This window comes from Hyposmocoma kahamanoa, unplaced genomic scaffold (assembly GCF_003589595.1).
Source record: "Hyposmocoma kahamanoa isolate Upper Pololo Valley unplaced genomic scaffold, ASM358959v1 92, whole genome shotgun sequence".
NCBI classification, from domain to species: domain Eukaryota; kingdom Metazoa; phylum Arthropoda; class Insecta; order Lepidoptera; family Cosmopterigidae; genus Hyposmocoma; species Hyposmocoma kahamanoa.
In genome coordinates, this window is record NW_020654748.1 from 1,042,596 (window position 1) to 1,058,882 (window position 16,287).

The window sequence follows — 16,287 nt, forward strand, 5'->3', positions numbered from 1 at the left end:
TAAATCGCGTATATTTGTTTTATCAAACAAACCAACGTTTTTGGTTGATGGCTGTACCACCTCAGCCAACCGTGACCACGGGACCTGTAAAGGGCCCCAATCGTACCTACGCGTTGTAAATCCGGAAAAATTTCATAACCTATGTGCAACAATCGCGAAAACCTAAGAACTCGATAAAAATATATTTGCTTACATATGTCCCTGATGTCCTTGGGTGTAAATCTCCTGCGGTTCCACATATTGCACGTGGTAGTTGACGCCGTTACCACCCTCGCCTGCAAAGATAAATTAATATCAGTATTAAAATAAGTACATTAAAACACCGATTGATATACACGCTGTCACTTTAGTATGAGGTAAGGTGAAATTTCAAACAAAGAAAATCGACAGATTGTACATCTTTAGGTGTGGCGCCCCCTACCCAGCAATTCAGGTTAGTTAAAATTAAGAACCCGATAAGCCGCATGAAAAGCAAATGAAATGTTTTGAGTGTAAGAATGAGAAATTAAGGCATAGATTAGTTTTACTTTAAAAACATGTTAACGTAAAAAAACTACAAAGGAGTTGACTAAAACAAAAAATCTAATTTGAAATTTACAAAACCCAAAAGCACACCAAATGATAATCAAAATCTGGCTGATATAAGAGAGGTATAGGAAACAAGTTATGATCTCCTAAGAGCTTAGCACAGGGCGGCACTCACAAGAGTAGTATGACCGGTACCGCGGCACCTCCATGTCGCCGGAGATCTCCCAGGCAAATCGTCTCCGGACCGAAACTTCCCAGAATATCCCGATAATACCTACCTATTTCTGTATATCCATCTCACTCTAACAGATACACCTGTCTCACACCCCCACCCCACCTGTCGCGGTAGTGAAAGAGACGCAAGCAATATAATTGCAAACTTTCCCTTTGTACATTTTATTGGACGACGTAATACCTGATTTTATACACAGGTTGATTTAAAGTAATCTGCTAATAGTAGCAGATAAAAAATATAGATTTGTTATTAAATTACTTTTTTAAATGTCTCTTCTCAGACGCGAGGCCCATTATTCCCATTACTAAAAATGGACGTTCTGGACGATACATACAAAAGGTAAACAGTCAAGTAAATGTCTCTGTAATCTAATGAAGTTAATATGAAATTGCGTTTCATTTTACGCATCCGCAAATATAGATAATGAAAATATAGTTCCTAATCTAAAAGAAATCACAAAAAAATAACAAGAAAAATTTCAAAATGGTTAAAAATTTAAAATGTTTAGGATCTAAACCGCGTATGTTATTGTTTTTTCAAACAAACCAACGTTTTGGGCATTTACAGGTCCTATAGTGACGTCTACATGCACTACTGAATTGAAAACATTAATCAATTTGTAAAAAAAAAGTTCTTATATTGAGAACAGTTATTTACGACTGTTTGCTCTGATCCCAAAGTAAGAAACGCAAGTATTATGGAAATCGGAAACAACGATGGTGCTATAAACTCCCAGACCCGAGACAATGTAGAAAAGTTAGTTTTCTACATTCACCCGACCGGGGATCGAACCCGGGACCTCACTATGAAAACCGGTGTGCAAGCTACTCTACCATTGAGGTCGTCAAAAATCGTTTTTGTATTACGTCATACCCTTTGCTTAAAGACGGCAAAAGCATTAGCCGAGTACTTTTTTTGTAATATCCAGAGACGGGACGAACAAGTCGTGCTCCTGATGGCAAGCCACACGCCTGTCCATAACAGTTGCAGTGCCACTCAGAGCTTTAAATCGCAAAGATCTCAGGGGCCACTGCGCCCGTCACCCTGAGACATAAGTTGACAAGTCCTATGTGCCTATAATTTTACCAGCACCTTTACCCTTCAAAATCGGAAATGAGTAATGCTGACATTACTGCTTGATGGCGGCAGAAATACGAATGTGGCAGTACTATCTGGACGAACTCTTTCATAAGGTGCACTCCTGTTACTAAATGCTTGCGTACAAAAACTACATTGTTAAATTATGCAATATAAGCACTTTTTATTTCATATAAAAAAATTAATATTGATAATCTACAGGGTTAACAGAGCGACAAAAATTTGATATTAAACATATTTTTAATTGTACGAAAACCTAATTAGGTTATTGTATTTCAGACTTTCAAAATAAATAAAAGTCACAGTTGTTCGCGAACTTTGCGCGGTCAGCTGTAATAGGAATGTAAGACCAAAATCGTTCTCTGGGTGATCAACAATAAATACAAAACACACAAAAATTTTGCACTAACTTATGTTGAGTGTGTGCGTGTGCGTTACTAACGCACATTTATTAGACTAAAAATATTTTTTTTTATTTTTATTTAATAATTCCCAGTAAAGCGACACAATACCATTGTAAAGTACTAATAGTTTTCTGTAAATCTATCCATATGTCATTTCGGTACGCGGTGGGTATGGTTTTTACACTTTGTTGGGACATGGTCTTTTATCTTGTGCCTAACGGCTAAGGGCTACCTTTAACACTGTACTCATGTTAAAGTATTATTCACAGGAGCAGCACGAAACAGTCGTTCCTCTTCCATATCTTTTCTACTTGACGTCGCCTTAGAGTGTAAACCTCACATTTCACATAGTTCCATTTTTACTGATTTTAGTTGAAGAAAAACTTGCAAAATTCTTGCTCAAACATTTATTAAAGTAATATAGTATCTGAAAGAGATATAATTTGACTAATTAAAATGCTAACTACAAACATTATTGCCTTCACTACATTTCACACCACATTTCTATCTTCGTCCTGAAAAATTACATGGAAATCGCATACGATGTATTCACTCTTAAGACGACGACAAGTTTTGTTTATAGAGCCCTCCTATCAACTTCTTGGTTATACGGGAAGGACACCTGTGCAAGGAAGCCCGCACAGGGACCTACACAAGTCAGGACCACAGATCAGGCCGTTTGCACGGACTACATCCGATTCTCAGAAGACTAGCCTTAGACGAGCCGCCCCGGACCCACGTACAGCACTACCCTATTTTCGAGATAGGTACCGGAGATATAGGCACGCTCACTTCTCGACGCCTCTCCAATTCCCAATAACCTAACAGCACGAGGACAGTTAATCATTACAACGACAAGACCATGACTGGCAGGAAATATTGTAACAGACATGTATATGTACACGAGGCTTTGGATTCACTTGGGCGATCCTGGCTAACCTTCGTTTTCACTTGCATTCATCAATCTTTTAAAGATCCTATTCATGTCACTGCGCAGTCTAACCTTTTTAAAAACATTCTCGATTTGATCTGTGAACATGCATTGTGGCCGTCAGGCGTTCTCTTCCAATGTCGCCTTTCACAATGATTCTATTTATTTCTTCCGCCATTCTACTTTCATTCAACCGTTCCATGAGCCCAAACCACCTCAAACGCGTATTCAAACCAATTTGGGTGACAAAGGTTAAAAATACTCTATTTAGTAGCAAGACAGCTCCTTATGAAAATGTTCGTCCGGGGAAGTACTGCCAACTTACCTATTTCTACCGCCAAGCAGTAACGTTAGCATAATGGAGTTGTGGTTCCGAAGTAGCACTCATAATAGCCTTCCGTGTTAAAAAAATAAAAAGTCATTTAATAGGAAGTTTTTTAAAATTTTAGACATTTTTAAAATGATTCTTTACTTTTACCAGATCACACTATTTCTATTTTTCTTTAATGCTGTGCGAGTTGACATTGGAATGCAGTTTTACCGATGTCTTAAGTTTCATTGTTTTTAAATGTTATTTATTAATCTATTTTGTTTTATTTTGTAATCTGTACCATTAAGAAATACTACAGGCATAAGGGACATGTTAACTTTGTGTCTTAAGGTGAGGGGCGCAGTGGCTGTACCTTTCAGATCTTTGCAATTTAAAAATCCGAGTAACACTGCAACTGTTATGGATAAGCGTGTCGGTTACCACCAGGCACAAAACTTGTTCGTCCCGTCACGTTGATATCATAAAAAAGTCGATGCTGTCACTATCTTTCGAAAAGAACTTAACCTAAACTATAGAATGATCTAGCTCCTCCTTGAAGAGGGGCAACGTCTCAAACATTGCCGACATTCAGACGAAAAGATCTCAATGTCAGCGAAAATATCAGCTAGGGCTATCTACTCTAAAGTCCTAACTGAACATAGATTAAGTTCGTTATATCATTAATTAGTATTTTATTTTTTTAATTGTTTTGCATGTCCCACGTTAGATTTGAAGTAATTTTGATTTGATATATAAATTATGCCTTTATTTTACAGTAATAAATTCGAAAATTTACATATAATAATTAACAACATCCTTTGTAAAGAATTTACGCGGGTTAATACAGGAGCGTGGCGCGCGTCAATCAAAAGGTAGACAGTCAGGTGCGATCGTATGTCACAATAGATAGTGCACCCTCGATGCAAGTAACCCTATTGATAATGATCGCTCAGGTAGATAATCAAGAGGGGCATCGCAATTACATGCGTTATTATTTAAAAAAAAAAAAGTTAGGGTTCCACGGGAAAGATCAGGATTACCATATATTATTAAAGGATATCTTAAACAAGGATCCGATATGTTCATTATTTGTAACTATTATCTTCAATAAAGTACTTTAGAAGTACTGGAAAAGACAATCATTTACGTTTTCTGCTGATTCTAAGTTTGACAAATATAACGCAATGAATGATTCTTAATTCTACCGTTAGGAGGCGCTGATAGTCACTTGCACAGGGACCCTTTTTAAGGAGCTGTATTTCCAGCCTCAATGCACCATTAAATGTAATAATATAGTCATTGTAAGGCGAGTGATGAGCGCTAGGCTATAACACTGTCGATATAATAATCAATTAATTAAGTGAATTCATAAAGCATGAATGGAGCATCCCCAAACGACGTACCGTTCCTTTCCAGTAGAGCTAGCATGATTAGTCGCGACTTGCGCGAGAGCGCCATAAAGGGCAGCAGAAATTAACCTATGGTAAGTAGTACGTGGTAGTACTTCCCTGGACGAACTCTTTCGTAAGGTAATTATGCAATTATAAACCACTTTTTATTTTATGTAAAAAAAAAATATGTACAGAACAATGCATCAAAGATTTGATATTAAACATAATTTTCATTGTACGGAAACTCTAATTATGTTATTGTATTTCAGACTTTCAATATAAATAATAGTCACACTGGTACACGAACTTTGCGCGGTCAGTTTGCGCGACATAAAGCGCAAGAGATAAATAGCAGCATCTCGCGCTTTATATCGCTCTCGCGCAAGTCGCGCCCTATCGTGCTAGCCCTACATTACGTCTGGCGCATCCTGGGCAATTATTGGCGAGTACATTACGCCGATTGTCAAATCCTTTCACCACGTTAGCAAACATTACAGTGTATGCCATCGATGCCATACAAAATCCTCAAATAAAATGTTACAAAACGTGTTTAGAGAACCCACGCCAATAAAAGGGGCGCATTATTCACCAATGTACGTGGAATTTAATAACAAAGCATTAGGAGTACACGGTTCATGGTAACATCACATACTACAAACGATGGTGGTTTGACAGGTGTAATCAGATTGAAATGATGGAAGGGCGATTTTATTCAGTTGTACAGGTTGGTGGATGTCGACCGGCAAAAGTAGTCTTTATCCAGATTTGCAGGGAGATGAAAGGGAAAAACGAATAATAGTCCATGTTAGATGTTTTGTTATGATGAGGCAAGGAAAATTATGAAAGAATTTGTCACATGAACTTTCCCATGCTTTTCGTTAGATAATGCCAGATGAGTGGTTTTGTGTAGCTCGAATGATCAGATTTAGCGATTTTGATCTTCTTATAGAATTGCGACTTAGAGTTATCTTAAGATGTTTTCAAAGAAAATAATTCGTTTTAAAGAAAATATTCGTTTACCATTATGTAGATTTCTATTGAAAGTTCTGCGAGGTAAAAAAATAGTATAGTCTGTCTTTTTTTTAAATGGAGTAAAATGACAGTTCATTGCGTAAAAGTGTTGCCCGCTTGCAAGCAGCTAGTGATTACAATCGATAAATATTCTATCGACTATCGACTGAATGTTGGTTACGCTTATGAAATAAATAGCCAAACTCGATTCATTTGAATCATCATCGCCCAATTAATTATTCGTCCAACTGCTGGGCACAGGTTATTCTATTCTATTGTATTTTTTATATGCATACACTAAGTTTAGCAGTATGTGTAAGTAAGTTTTTGAATTTAAAATAGGTACATAATCAAGTCTGCCTGTCGTTATTAAAATGTGTATGACTAAAAATGTATTTCTATACTAATAGTCCATCCGCCAAATTAAGAATAAAGAATACAATAACGCAATTAGTAATCATTAGAAAGTCGTAACAGTCACAATTCAGCCATTTTTGGCAAAATTTTATCTACTTTCACAATCTATCGATAAAATTGTCATGACTATTTAAAATTTTACGAACACTGGCAGCCCTGCAAATGTCATTTTACTCCATCTTCGAAAAAGACAGACTAGAGTATATATATATGCAATGGTCACATTTGTAACTTTGAAAAACCTAAAGTTGCGTGCTCGTTTTTCTCAGGGAATTCTGTCTTACGTATAAGTTCAAGCAATTTGACGATTTCAAATGTAATTTGTTTAAGTATCCATGAAATATACGTTTCATGAATTGCAATTTTATTTATGTATACTGGGGGCTACTCACTACGAAACGTAACGGATCACGACGGCGCCCCAATCCATGGTAATTAATTAAAGCTTTTAGAGACTGGTATATGGAATTAAAAACAATAACAAACTTAATTAGAATGAGGGCCTGGGTTCCCAACGAAGGCGGCCTGCACCAGACTCGTTTTGAATCATGTGGACTTTGCTAAATTATCAGGTACTGTGACGATCAAGCAAAACAACGTGAAAAAATCTGCATATCAGAGAATGTTATATGTGAACATTTCAGAACATTCTTCGAAGTCGTGTAACCAACCCTCATTAAATGGCCTAAAACGCTTCTCGTTAGAAAAGACCTGCCCCCGTAGCATGGCTACGCGATTAAATTGGAATAAGCGCGCGCTACTGGCTGTCTCAATCAGATGTAATTTAGATAGCCAACAGCGCGCGCTTATTTCAATTTTATCGCGCGAGTCGCGACATCATGCGTAGCCATGCTACGGGGGCTGAGTCTTTCATGAAAGCCACAGAATAAAGTTTTTTCAAGAAACCTAACATAGCCAATTACACCATTCATTACACTACGTCCCATTCGTATTAGGGGGTCTACTCTCGATCTCCGTCCGAAACAATTGCTGCCAAATAAGCAATACTTGACCAAATGAAAAGACGCGTGTTGCGAATGAAGCTTCATACTGGATATTTGTCTTTTAATTTTGTCGAATATTACTTATTTGACAGTAATTGTTTCGGACGGATGTCGGACGGAGATCGAGTAGTTTCAGTTCCGAATCCGAGAAAGTGACAGTCCGAAATGTCACAGGTGTCCGAAGTGTCATTTTATTTCTAACTTTGTGCATAAGCGACATCTGAAGTGGGTTGGAAAGCGGAAGATCGTCTGATGTCATATAAATTGTTGCTGTCAAATTTTTGACGGATAATTAATTTATACAATTGTTTAAATAGTAGAAAGAATTCAATATCAGCAGTTTGGCTTTCACCAGTCTGAAAGGCAGCCACCTAGCCCTAGCGCAACTATCAATCTGTTCATACATCTCACTCCTGGGCACGGGTCTCCTCTGAGGCAATTATTCGACACGCTGGCCCAATGCGGGTTGGGGACATCACATATTTTCCAAGGGTTATGAACATTCGTCGACGTGCAGGTTTCATCACGATGTTGTCCTTCACCAAAAACCTCAAAGTAAATTTCAAATTAAATTTCGCACATAAATTCCTAGGCTCAGACGTGCGAGCCCGGATTCGAACCCACGGCATTTGCTTAAAAGGCGGTAGGTCAAACAATTAGTTTAATCAATTTGTGGTGGAAGTACCAACTCAACATCTGTCGACCTTCATGAAGGAGGAGTTTTGGCCGTAGGGTGTCATGTACCAACGTTTCCGAGTCTGGCTACCGGGCACCCACGTTCCGTCTCACGTCGCACATAATACGACAATGCGTGTAAATAATTAGTAACTGTTATTATGTTAGTCTATAAGGTATGTATTTATGCGTCTTTGTAGAAAAATAAAATTAGTCTACCACGGCTTTTACTTTCACCCTATATAACACTCAATAATAAAATGCAGAAATTCGAATAGTAACTGTTTTGACGTGCGCAGTGGTAGTGCCCTTTAGATCTTTGCGGTTAAAAGCTCTGAATGGCACGGCAATTGTTATGGACAGGCGTGTCCGTTACCACCAGGCCCACGACTTGTTCGTTCAGTCACTTCATATCATAAAAAAATAAAAAAGACCCAAGGTCTTTTTTTGGTCCAAAACTTTGCCCTGTGGGCGCTGCCTGAACGAGGAGATCCTGAGTTCGATTCCCGGTAAAATCAATTTGGTAAACAACCTTTTTTAAATAGGTTCTCGTCTGGGTGTTCTGGGCAGTGAATTCCATTGTTCTGGTACTCATAGTACCGGGGATTCCCTTGTTTGAGACCAGGCAATAGGTGTGGCTGTTTAGTACGTTATTAGTATTATTGTTTGTCACGCCTGTCCATACTAGTTACAGTGCCGCTAAAAACGCACTGCCACTGCGCCTGTCTCCCTGATACATAAGTTGAAAAGTCTTATGTGCCTGTAATTTCACCAGCACCCTTACCCTTCAAATCCGTAACGCAGTAATGCTCGTATTACTGGTGGCGGCAGAAATAGACAAGGTGGCAAGGTACTACCCTGGACGAACTCTTTCACAAGGAGCTCTGCTGCTACGAAAACTGTTTTGGAAAACTGACAGTATAGATTTGAAAAAAATAAATCCTGATTTTGAAGCCAAATTCGGTATTAAATTGATGTCAAATGCTAAATTTAATTTGATATGAAAAAAAAGATAAGTTTATAAACTATCAGAACAGAGCTCTCAAAATAGTAAGTTACAGATCACACATGAGTCGCAAATTGTCGCGTTACGAAGAGAGGTTCACGTTTTAAGGTTATGTCCTTGAATTCTAGACGTAGGGTACAGGATCTTCTACATTTACATAAACTACTTCACGGCAGCCTTAAATCCTCAACGCTTCTGTCCCATATTAATTTTAACATCAAGTGCAATCCACGACGCTTTCCTAGACCATTCGTATTGAATGTTTATACTAATAATACTTCTTTTTACAACCCTTTGACGAGAATGTGTCGGGCCTACAACGACCTTATGGCTGATCCTGCCGATGATTTAGGGATGGATATATTTTATGGTAATGTTAAAAGACTTCGCAATCGAATTCACAACCACCACGGTTTCTCTTATTCATAGTTATAGTAATTTTATTTTATTTAAGGTTACAGTTTTATTTGTGCCTAAGTATTTTATATTAATTTACAAACAATTTATATTTCAAACAAAATTGTTTACTCATGATTGGTCATGCTGTATGTACATGTTTAGGTTTACATTCTAGAGTAGAACTAGTAGTAATGTTTAAGCTTTTGTTAAGGAGTGAATGTAAACTTTTTGTACATCTAATAAATAAATAAATATCGTACGTTTTTTAATCGATTTCGGCAGTTTCCCAAAAATTTTACTACGAATTTCGTCACTTTATTATTGAAGGTGAAGTATGTCGTTTAAATTAACTAAATCTATAAGTTGGATAGAGTCCTGGACCTTAAAATAAGAACAACCGCTTAGCAGCCTTCGAAATGTGGGTATACAGAAAAATTTTGAATATATCGTGGGCGGATAGTGTCCAATGAAAGAGTATTGCAAATGGTGGATAAGAAATTAGAGGTCTTGAGTACTGTCAAAAAACGCAAACTACAGTACTTTGGTCATACAATGCGTAATGATAATTACGACCTGCTCCGACTAATTATGCAAGGAAAAATCCAGGGAAAACGACAACCTGGAAGACGTACTTCAAGGCATAAGAATCTCCGGACATGGTTCAACCTGAGCACAAGATCCTTATTCCGTACAGCTAAGTCTAAAATAATAGCCGCCCTAATAGTAGGAGACACCTCGAGAAAAAGAATAAGTTGGATAGTTTATCAGATTACAATGGTTGAAATGACAGAAAATTATAGTAACTTAGGAACATAATGATAGTATTGACGCGATAAAAATGCCAGAGGAGTGATTCACGTAATCAGACCGTTAACGATATCGCTACGACTTGTCGTTGAACTACTTTTTCGTATTCACGTGTGACAGTAAACGTCAACGAGTCCAATTTTCAAGTCGTTCAATCCAAATGTCGTTAAAGCGTATTCTGGTATATGAATCAAACTTAAATCGACTCTACACGACAAGTCATACGTATTCTGCTAAAATTTTTACAGTTCTATCAATAGACTTTCGACGACTAAATGTCAAATTTCACAATCCAAGATGTCGTTCATTAGTCGTTACGTTTCGATTCTACTCATATCAAAGTTCGTTCAAGTGATACGTGATTACCCATTTTGGATAGGACTTCGATCGGACGACTACGTAACTTCAACGATATTTTGATAGCTTGAACTTACGTGAATCAGTAAGTAGTAGTCGTCGAAAATCTATTGACAGAACTGTCAAAATTTTAGCAGAATACGTATGACTTGTCGTTTAGAATCCGTTTAAGTTCGATTCATATACCAAAATACGCTTTAACGACATTGGGATCGAACGACTTTAAAATTGGACTCGTTAACATTCGACTGTCACAAGTGAATACGAAAAAGCAATTCAACGACTAAATCGCTACGATATCGTAACAGTTTGATTACGTGAATTACCCCACTGGCCAGCTTCTCATTCGAGCTACTAACCACACTAAAACGTAATGAGTCATCCCAAGCTCGAAGCGAAATAAAAATATAAATGAACTTGCTTTCATGGTCACTGTAGAACTCAACCTTGACGCCTTCAGTCTTCACTTGAACGGGCCATGCACTCGGCGCTGTGTGTATACATACACATAAAGCTAAGGACAAATCTAGCGGAATTTACGCGACTTAAATTACGCGCGACGTCGATCGTGATAAGTTAAAGCGCGTTACAAGCTTATTACGATCGAATCAAGTTGTAGAATAATTGAAATGCGCGGACTTACGGTAGTAAGTAGTTTGTTAAGGCTCATGAGACAATGTACAAGTACTAACCTACAACATTTTTTAATCGCGCATATTTTAAAAGTCACGTAACTTCCTCTAGACGTTTCCTTAGCCTAAGGGATAAAGGCTGATTTGAATTGTTCCGGTAGCTGGATCCAACGTTACTTTAGACTAGCATTGGAATCATGTTACATCTACATCTGTTTTCATAAATGTGAAGCTTTGTATTGTATAGGAAAAGAGACGTAATCCAATTTACATTTCCCACAGATCTCGCTACGGCAAAAAAGTTGTTAAAAAACCAAAAGAAAGATCGCTGGTTCGTTCCATGGCTTAGTTGGCATGGCATCTAGCATGATTTGCTAGAAGACGTTGGTTCGAATCCAACCGGGTGGAAGGAATTTTTTCTATTGTATTTATAATCATAACTATCGGAGAGAAAATAATTGAATATCATAGTGGCGAAACACCCTGACTTTCAATTAACTTAATTATTCAATTTAAAATTAATTAGCGCCATCTATGAAAGAAACCCGAAAACCAATAAAAAGCTGGATAAGTTAACATAGATCTTATGTGTGATAGTAGAAGTAGATCACCTGGCCTTCATATAGATGGCGTTAACAGCAGCTTTGGATTTATTACAGAATCTTCCTTAGGTCCTTTGCCAGTCCAACGATTGAATCCAGTGACGATCAATCAAGCCACTCGATACAAAGTGAATCTTAAGCCACACTTGTCGGAACAATTCAGCGTTGTTTTTAACTGGTGTTAAGAGTCACAATAAAAATTTTAAATACTTAATAAATAAAATGTGAAACAAAGTATGTACATACATCTACCATTCACCTGTTAAAAGTCGACACAACCTCAAATGGCTTTGTATGATTCCGCATAACTGTGAAAGTGTTGAATTAATCGCTTGAAAAAAATATATAGTAAAATTGGGGATATACACTGATTAGTATACGGTGTGAAAACATATGATTCCTAAAATTTTCACGATAGAAAAAAACACAAACTTTCCTCGAAATTTTACAAGAAAAACCGCTGTATTCAAAAGGTACTTTCCATATACCAATGTTTTTTTATATAAACTGAACTAAATAGGACTAACTAAATAGAGCATACGACATACATTTACCACATAGCCATTGACTTACAATTATATGGACGTCGGGTCCGCGCTAAAGTGTCCGAACTTATAGGGCGTTAAAATCGTATATAGAGCGTCATTCACGCTCTAGTCTTCGTTTGTTCGACTGACAGCGAAGCAAGCAAAATTAGACAGTACTGCGATGACATTACAATTTAAATTCAACGTTTTAGCTTTTTCATATTCCTTTACATGTCACTACGTTTAAATAGGTTGACTTGGGACATTTTTTTCGTGGTTTTTGTATTAGACCCGTCGTCCATTTATTTGTAAGTCAATGCACATAGCTTTAATTTCGATTGAAAAAAAAAACAAAATTTGAAATAAAGCCAGTCCCAGTGTCCGTGCTGCACGACCCGCGCAATAGAATCGATTCAGTACGAGAAAAATTTTAATTCCAGCTGAGATAGTATCGACTCTTAAATAAAAATATTTTTAAATTGATATACAACATGTATGAAACTACAACAAAATAAACACGCAGAAAACGACGTCTAATTAGGTATAGGTAAAAAGGTTCATTGCTTACTTGCAACAGTGATGTAGGTGTGCTGCGCTTCGGCCGTGGGACTCGAGTGACCAGAACTATCGCCATTCACCTCCACTACTGTGCTGGTCACCTGCAGATACATCAGCAACAACGTGAAAGTGCAAATAGCATCGGCATCACGCATTTAAGCCATTATGTTATCATATCGATGGCATACACTATACTATTGTGGCCCAGAACCCAATTTAGGGCGTACCGGCTTATTAGTTACTTGTCTATCGTACTCATAAGCACGTTTAAAGCATTTCGGTAACATACAAATAAACAAAGAAAAGGAAACTGCCAGAACCGATGATTCTTTACAAATAGTCAAGATCTCTAAATGCGGCCTATCTCACCAGCAAGAGAGTCATGATGGTAAGTATGTTTTCAAAAAAGTTTCCGATTATTTCTTTCGATTATTTACAGAAACAGTTATCAATTTGTAGTTCATAATGCTGCACTAATGAACAAAATGAGTGAGGAATTTATATATAATTATCGAAACAACAATGACTATAAATCATTTATTAACAAACATTTTTTTTAAACTGAAGATATAAACTTTGTGTTGTAATTTGCTTAATTGTTATTGTATGAGTATGTAAGTTAGCATGTTTTCGTACCTGTATTGATATAATTAAGTTGTTTTTTTGTGTAATGACGGGACACTAGTCTTTTTATGTTACTTTTGCTCCATTATATTTTTTTATCGCCGCGGATAAAGCCGGAAAGGCTTTTGTGAGCGATGCTGGTAATTAGTACCTAAATAAGTATTTTTTCTGAATTTTGATCAATAAAAAAAAGAAAAATTAAGAATGTTTCGTTACGATAAAAAAATTCTAGGCGACACCCAAACGCTGGACACAGAAAATATTTTAAAATCTTTTATATATAATGCATTACCTCTTTCAACTTCACCTGAACGAAAGGAACATACCTGATGTATGGCATGTTGTAGATGTATGGAGTTAGGTAATTCGGGAATGACGATGAGCTCACGCACGGCACTCGGCGAGGCGCCGCCCGCGCCTGTTGCCGGCCCGCCCGTGCCATTGCTCTGAATATAATACAATTCATTATATATCATCGGGGACAGTGCAATTACGGGTAACTAGCATTTGAATGTGAGTCTCCATTTCGGTAATTTAGTCGCCAAATCAAATACGCGTAATTATCGTGGCAACCAAATTAGCGTGATTTACGGGAATTTATTGTTATCAGTCCGTAGACAACATAAATTACTGCTTACTGTGCAAAAATTTAAGCCGTAGCCATTGAAATAATAAAGTAATAAAGTTAAATCCCTCTCCTGTGAAATTTGGTTTAGACAGATACGCGCTTTTTACCAATACTACATACGCGGATTTGCACAATCCCCGACGATATGCCAAATTATGTGTGATCATAGTGATACGCGTGTCATGTCCAAAGTAGAGTATTCTGAAAAGGCTTCAACGAGACCCTACAGATAATATAATACGTCAAAATATAAAAAAAATATAAAATAGACCCGGCCTGCCATATCTCAAAAGAGATAATTAAAAGTTAATTGCAATTGACGTTATTAACTCGCTATTCCTAGTTACGATTCACCCGAAACCTTTTAACGTGGCATTCCTATCATAAGAAAAACCAACTATTTGTCGGTATTTGTACTTCAAGTACAAATCGATAAACATCTGCTATAAGAAAGTCCAAAAAAGTTCTGGAAAGTCAAAGAACAAAAACTAATTGATTTTATTGATATGAATGTCATCGTGTCATGCGCAAACCAGAATCAAATTATTAATCGAGTTAATTAAAAGTAACTTTGTATAAGACTTACTTCTATTAGAGACCCCACACACTAGCGTCTTGCCATCAACGCACGCACAGCGTCGATACGAGGACGTCCGCGCGACGGCAACGCAACGTAGTTTCCCTGACTAATTTATGGATGCAACAACGCCAGCACAGCGATTGTTGAATAATGCCGAGTTGTATACGCCGCGTTGACGTTGCGTCACGGTCGCGCGGACGCCATCATGTCGAGGCTGTGCGTGAGTTGGCAAGACGCTGACGCTCGAAAGACGCTAGTGTGGGGGGTCTTTTAGTGTCAAATTAATGCCTAAACTTATAATAAATATCAGTTCAAATCTATTCCTACCTGTGTCGGCTGCGCGAGTCTAGCTGCCATTGCGGGCGAGCCGGGCGGTGAAGACTCCACTAGCACCTCGTCACCCGCGCACTCAAAGTCTGCAAAAACAATATTCAAAGATTCTGAACAGACCACTACATCAAAAACCTAGTCAAGGAAGTCTTCCTTTTGGTAACAGCGTAACGAAATTAACTCTTAAGCCGTACTAAGAAGACATACACCCAAATAAAAATTATAATAGTTTCTCTCCAATTCTTTCCACCGTAAATCGTACGTGTTCTAAACCGTGGAGTCACCGAGTTTTACATTACTCACCAATTTGTCATAACTATGTACTAGGCAATGTAACAGGGCAAAGGTAACATCAACAATTATATACCACAGCAGTTTTCCTAAAAGCTAGATCTAGATACAATGAACCTAATAACTCCCTGGCTTCTGTATACAAATCTTGAGATTACACCCACAGTGCAAACTGAACATGTATCAGATGACTACATTAAGACCAAGCATTTTGAGGTGAAAAGCAATAATAAATTAAGTATTTAAAAAACATTTTTGAGTCATTAAAATCTTTATAAAAGAGGTTTTTAGTGTATTGAAAAAGATGTAATACCAATAAATGCTTAATACCATCAAAGCATTTAATAAGTGACATCATTAGCTGATAACTGCATGGCTTAAAGCCCTCTTGAAGGCAATTAGGGGGATTATAACCCCTTGTTACCTGTCTGCACCGTACTCCAGGTATTGAATATCACTTCAGAAATGTGCACAGATTATACAAATGTTAAAGTCACACACTAAAGTAGGATTTTTTATTTTTTTCATATGTTTATAATATATTAAAGATTGAAAAATACAAAATCAACCAACAGTCTATGTATTAATAAAAGGTTCTAGAATAAAGTAGTAAATACTAATGTTACTTTCTATAGTGTAACATTCATTCCACCATACATTCCAAAAAGATGCTATGGGTTGTGACTCAAAAATAAATCATGTATCAAAAAACATTAAAGTATAACAAACTTGTTTAAAAATACAAATTAAATAAAAAAAATTGTTGTGAAAAAGCATTGCATAATACCATCCCAGGTGATAGAGATGTTATTGATCTGCCGGGAATGGTGCGGAGAGTATCCACGGAGCGTATCCTGGCAACACCTCATCCCTCCGCATCTCAACACAAGTACAGCACAAATTATACTCACTCTCCAGGTAGAACACGTTTTCAAAGCCCAT

General features: G+C 37.3%; 1 protein-coding gene across 1 annotated transcript in view; it reads right to left on the bottom strand.

Annotated features, from left to right (window-relative positions):
• The window catches only part of LOC113236631 (MHC class II regulatory factor RFX1), a 33,142-nt gene extending 16,855 nt beyond the window's left edge, over nt 1-16,287 (bottom strand). The window contains exons 1-6 of the mRNA XM_026472792.1: nt 16,257-16,287; nt 15,052-15,140; nt 13,843-13,962; nt 12,903-12,993; nt 10,995-11,063; nt 194-275 (exon numbers count right to left, since the gene is read on the bottom strand). Coding sequence (XP_026328577.1) covers nt 194-275; nt 10,995-11,063; nt 12,903-12,993; nt 13,843-13,962; nt 15,052-15,140; nt 16,257-16,287 — 482 coding nt within the window. The remainder of the gene's footprint in view (nt 1-193; nt 276-10,994; nt 11,064-12,902; nt 12,994-13,842; nt 13,963-15,051; nt 15,141-16,256) is intronic.